This window comes from Rutidosis leptorrhynchoides, chromosome 7 (assembly GCF_046630445.1).
Source record: "Rutidosis leptorrhynchoides isolate AG116_Rl617_1_P2 chromosome 7, CSIRO_AGI_Rlap_v1, whole genome shotgun sequence".
Taxonomy (NCBI): Eukaryota; Viridiplantae; Streptophyta; class Magnoliopsida; order Asterales; family Asteraceae; genus Rutidosis; species Rutidosis leptorrhynchoides.
The window spans coordinates 49,083,436-49,089,357 of NC_092339.1; the positions used below are offsets into that span (position 1 = coordinate 49,083,436).

Genomic DNA, 5,922 nt, shown 5'->3' on the forward strand with positions numbered 1-5,922 from the left:
AAAATAATCGATAACCGAGTAAATCAATGAATCGTGGTATCACCTTCTGAAAGTAATTATTCGGTCCTTATTGCCTGAGTTACACGAATATCACTTTGAGATAAGACAGTGATTGTGTTCTTGTTTTTTACAGAAAACAAAAACCCGTTTGCAGAAGAGTATTTTGGGTTTCGTATTGTATCCGTCTCCTGTATAATCGTATATGTATATATAGGCACCCGTAATTATGAAAGGCGATATATTCGAATCAATTGGCCGATTCACTCTCCATAAATATCTCCCGTAATATTCAAAGTGGTTAAGATAATAATTTTTTTCATAAACAAGAGTTATCTTTTCCACAAATATAGCATAAGTGGTTATAAGAATAATCCTTTTGTATTTTACTAATACTTGACAACACGCTAAATCTCAAATTTCGAATTAAGTGTTATCCTTGCTGCACTAGCAAAACCTTGTTGTCGAGGGAGTAGCAAAATCTTGATGACCAGGGAGTAGCAACACCTTGTTGCCTAGGGAGTAGCAAAACAAAAATGAATTTAGCAAGTCTTTTTGTTGCTGCCTCTTAAGGATCAGCATTGCTGCCTCTTAAGGACCAACATTGCTGCCTCATAAGGACCAACACCGAATACTTGTGATACCTTCAGTGCTGCCTTTAAGGACCAGCGCCAAATACTTAGTTAAATTTCAAGTATACCAAGTCATGATAGTAAACAATGGAAAATCACTTTTGAGACGGGTAATCTATCACTTAATGGGTGTACACTCCGTACCTCCTAACTCATTTACAAGTGTAGATTAAATCCCCCAATCACACTACATTTCCAACAATCCTGCCAATTCAGTGCAATTTGTTTAATTTTAATGAGAATTAAACAATCAAAACAAAACTCATGCATAAATGAAAATATCTTGAAGATTGAATTTCCACCTAATTACATAACACATTCTAAATATTAGAGAATCAGGGTGATCTGAGAATTGAACCCTTCAACCCATTTGAATAACCGAAAAAAACATACACATAAATTTTCAAATACTCTAAAGTTATCGTGACACTTTACAAGCCATGTGTCTATATCCATTCATGTATGTATCCAAAGCAAAAGTCCAAGCTTTGCTGAAGCGGCAAAATATCACATTTACATAAGAAGTTCACTTTAGTCATGCACATGCTCTTGCACTTTTCCAAATGAACCATTAAGAAGCTTAACTTCAACCTTACCTTCAACATGTCCGAGTGCATACCTTACATTTGGATGATACAAAATTTATGTACTCTAGTTTCTAAGTATAAGCATTCCACAATGAATCAACTTTAGATTTTCATCAGAAGAAAATTGGGTATCTTATAATCAGAAATTTATGTGGACTTATCCCTACAACACTTAAGAAACATTTAGACCATCACCTCCGCCACTAATCACGTCGATTTTGACTTTTGTTGACTTTTTGGGGACTTTTGAAGAGTTACATCGAATCTGGAAAACCTAAAAACGCGAAAAGGTTAAAAATAATTTTGTAATTATATCCTCAAAATCTCATGTCCTAATTCGAAGTATTGATCGAGATCTCACCATTTTTGTGTTCGAAAAAAGTTTCTGAAATCGATCATTTTGGTAGATTTTGTTATATTTTTGTAAAATCTAAGAATGGAGAAAGATTCGTGATAGTAAACCGCTACAATATGCATAATTTGGAGCGTTTTTATCAAGTTTTGAGGTGGTTTTTAAGTTATCGCCACCAACCACCATGTGCCGCCAAATGGTCGCCGGAATCTGCAAAACGGAGTTGTTGGATGACGATGGTGATGAAGATGATGATGTTGAGACATTGATGATGATGAAGGTATCCGACAATGGCGGTGATGAAGATGATGATGTTGAGATGATGATGATGATGGTGTTCGATGATGATGGTGATGAAGATGAGTGGTGATGAACCTGATGGTGGTGGTGAAGATGATAAAGAAGATTTTTGGTGTAATTTTTAACAAACTTCGGGGACCAACCATGTATTTTTGACTAACGATCTTCAATGAATTTAACAATGTTACCCTCAATTTCACAGTTTTTCAAATCATAGTCATTTGCTGGGCCAAATTAAAAAAACGTAATCCTTTTCGGGCATTAGCAAAACTCATATTACCTTTATTGTCAAATTGGATAACTTATATTATCTTTTCGGACCCTTTGCTCTTAAAAGTAATGCTCTTCGTAACTTCGTAACTTCATAAAAGCATATGCCCATAATGTTTCATTTATCAAGACGCACATCTGAGTGATCCAGCGTTATACATACAATATTTTTTGTGAAGTAATAATAACGGGGTGCGGATTATTATTTTTTTGGACAAAAAAAACGAAAATTCGTATAGTAACGAAGACCTATCGCGACGTACATTCTTTCCATATCGCGCCATATAACAAGGTGCAAATAGTCAACCATGGAATGTGCACATTTATGCCTCTTGATGGCTTATTAATTACTGGCAGATCGAACCAAAATTAGACACTTAGCTAGGTGTGGTAACTCATGGAATGCAGACGTATCCTTGTTATCTTTTTTTGACTAATTGCATTTGCACTGCGTACAAATTTCCAGGTATTCAAGCCGTATATAAAACGGCCACTATGCTCACTCATATTTCTTCACAACAAAATCTTTCATTTTCTTGCATATATTCTTCTAAGAACTATAATTATCATGGCTGTTGTCACTGTTGAAATGGAGTTCACTTCTCCACTTCCTGCTCCCAAACTTTTTAATGTCTACAGTGACTTCGACAACATCGCCACTAAGGTCGAACCAGAAACTTATAAATCTATCAATATCATTCAAGGTGATGGTGGTGTTGGAAGCATCAGGAGTACTACATATGCTGATGGTAATTAGGCTAATTCTTAATACTCTTTTTTTAATATAAGAAAAGACACATCATCATTATATTATATTAACAAAAATGATACCGACTATGTAAAAAGCTTCAATGAGTTGGAAGTTTATTTATTTTATAAGGCCTATTCCAAGTTTCCAACACATGTTCGGAGTCAAAAACTAGCCACAACGCCTTCAACACGCCTCTATTGTGGTGTGTTTGGGCCAATATGTATGTTGTTCGGAGTCAAAAACTAGCCACAACGCCTTCAACACGCCTCTATTGTGGTGTGTTTGGGCCAATATGTATGTTGGTGTGCTGTTTGTAGCACGGGAAGAATAGAAGGCGTGTAACATATTTTATTAATATTTAATATAGTTTTAATATTTTTTATCCTCCTTTTCATTCAACTTTCAATTATATTTTGACACATCACCCTAACACGTCACTCCATTACTACCCAGTTTTTGCCACGTCAACCAGAGGCGAAGCCAGGATTTAAGTTTATGGGAGCTTACCGAAAAATAAAATACACAGTATAATAACAAAAAATTGACATGAAAGCGAAGTATATATTTAGTACAAAAAAATGAATTACGATAAGCGTTGTAAATAAAAGAATGAATTATATAACACATAACTTTCACCAAAATTATCACGAAATAGCTAAAAATTTTGCATAGGTTGATTCGTTTTCTGAGCTATGCCAATAATTAAATAGTTTAAACATTCACATATGTTCAATATTTACCGAATATATGATTATACAATAAAAACCAAGTTATTTTGAAGACGAATGCTTTGTTAAACATTACTACAATAAATCAAATATAAATATAATTGATGTAGTTGACGGAACGATAGTTAATTGGATACTCCGTCTATATAGATATTATATTTTTTGAGGATCATCATCTTGTAATAGATGGATGGATTATATACATTAGATAGATATTGAAGTAAAAAGAACACGAATAAATATATACTCCGTAGAATTTTAGCATGAAACATAATAAATATATATGTAATGTACGATATTGGATTGTTGGGGTGGCTTCACACCCCTAAACCACCCCTAATTCCGCTAATGACGTCAGCGCCAAACACCCCACCCCCCACACGTCTAATTTGCCCGTCACCATTATAATAGGCCGAAAGTTCTAACTTCTCGTATTGTTTGGTAGATGAAATATTAAAAGCCTATTGAAAAGTAAAGCTCTAGGAAAAAAAAATAGTTGAAATAGCTTTTTAAAAATAAGTTAGTAACTTATGAAGTAAATAATAAACTAAATAAATACCCCTTATATAATCATGTATTGGTGTATCATTTTACATCAATTCACATGTGTAAGGTGCAACTAGTTTTAACCAAACAATTGTTTTTTTGTTTTTTTTTTTGGAAATGCTAACTCACAATCTACATAAGATTACACGAATAATGTCCTAAACAAGACTCGAATCCATGCCCCCGAAGTTAGATGGAATACTCGATACCGCTAGGCCGAAGGCCCTATGATAACACTTGCTTTTAATGTAAAGTTCAACTACAAGCTATTAGCTCTAACTATAAACTTACAACTTCACTTACAAACCAATTTTATAAAACACGTACACTGTTAAAATTATATGCCTAAATCTGGACCAGCTGATGTATAAAAAAATTGATCGGAGAAGATTAAGAGAAAAACAGAACAAACTGATTGTATAGTACATCTAAACTTGTTTTTAGGTCTATATAATTCGCCCTATATATTGTATATAACCACCAATTATGTACATTTTGTCTTAGTCAGAGAGGCTCTTAGTCCAGCTCTTGGTTGCAGAGTTTCATTGTCCGCTTAGCCAAAGAGCATATTTAGTGTTTATTATGATTTTTAAACTTGACATAATGTAATATCTTATGATGTTGTTTATAGCTTAATCACAACTTACTTAAATTAAGCATGCACAATGCACATGTAGGTTACCGATTCAAGGGTATAATTAGCAAGGTCGATGCCATTGACAAAACCAACTTAAGCCTCAGTAATACGGGCTTTGAAGGTGACGCCTTAATGGGTATAGTCGACACCGCCACTCATCATATTAAGTTCGTACCATCTTCGAACGGAGGATCTATATCCAAGCACACAGTGGAACTTAAGTGCAAAGGCGATTCTACCCTAGGTGAAGATACAATCAATTTTGTGAAAGAAGCATGCGGCAAAACCTTCAAGGCGATTGAGTCATATGTCAATGCTCATCCTGAAGCTTACTGAATAAGAACTTACATTAACGTCTCAATGAGAATTTAAATGCTCTGTTTTAGTGTGATTATCGCCTTTTTCTGAAAAATAACGGATATGTGCCTCCGATTATGTGAGTCATATGTCAATGCTCATCCTGAAGCTTACTGAATAAGAACTTACATTAACGTCTCAATGAGAATTTAAATGCTCTGTTTTAGTGTGATTATCGCCTTTTTCTGAAAAATAACGGATATGTGCCTCCGATTATGTGAGTTATGTCATTAAAGATTGTACTTTGTATTTACAGTTTTTTAATATAATAGCAACTTGTCTAAATACCGAAAGAAAATATGTGGATGGAATAATTGAACGCACCATTTACTTCAAGTGCACTCGGTGTTAACAAATTTTTTTTGCCGTCGGTCAAAATAGACACCGGGATCGACCGTCGGTCGATACCGGCACATCGTCAGTTTCACAAAGTCGGGATACCGGTGTCTAACTAGCCATTGGTATTTTGGATTTTTGAAAAACTAGTCGTTAAATTGCTAGTTTAATTTTTTTTTTTTTTTTATGGTTTTCTTTTTAATTCTATAAATAGATGCCATTTTCAAACATTTTTACACACACTTTCAACCTTTTTTCTCTCAAAAAAATTCTACTCTTTATCAATTTAATCATGAATCCAAATTCATCCGATCCAAACAATCAAAACTACCAATGCAATCCAAAAAACTCATTTAGTATCAATAGGAATTGGTCTCAATTTAACGATACTCATCGAGATGCATAAGGCGAGGATTAGGCGTGATGCGA

The 5,922-nt window shown here is 34.2% G+C and overlaps 1 protein-coding gene across 1 annotated transcript; it reads left to right on the forward strand.

Moving 5' to 3' along the window:
* Positions 1–1,752: 1,752 nt before the first annotated feature.
* On the forward strand, positions 1,753–5,451 carry LOC139859191 (root allergen protein-like). The gene is made up of 5 exons (XM_071847985.1): positions 1,753–1,881; positions 1,928–1,982; positions 2,496–2,548; positions 2,605–2,887; positions 4,841–5,451. The coding sequence occupies exons 1-5, from the start codon at positions 1,753–1,755 to the stop codon at positions 5,134–5,136; spliced, it is 816 nt and encodes a 271-aa protein (XP_071704086.1). The 3' UTR covers positions 5,137–5,451.
* The last annotated feature ends 471 nt before the right edge of the window (positions 5,452–5,922 follow it).

Excerpts from the sequence above, each read along its gene's own strand:
- LOC139859191 (XM_071847985.1), top strand. The coding sequence starts at position 1,753 with ATGTGCCGCCAAATGGTCGCCGGAATCTGCAAAACGGAGTTGTTGGAT. Across the intron at positions 1,882-1,927 it reads GCGGTGATGAAGATGATGAT|ATGAGTGGTGATGAACCTGA; the intron begins GTTGAGATGATG and ends ATGGTGATGAAG. Across the intron at positions 2,888-4,840 it reads GAGTACTACATATGCTGATG|GTTACCGATTCAAGGGTATA; the intron begins GTAATTAGGCTA and ends ATGCACATGTAG.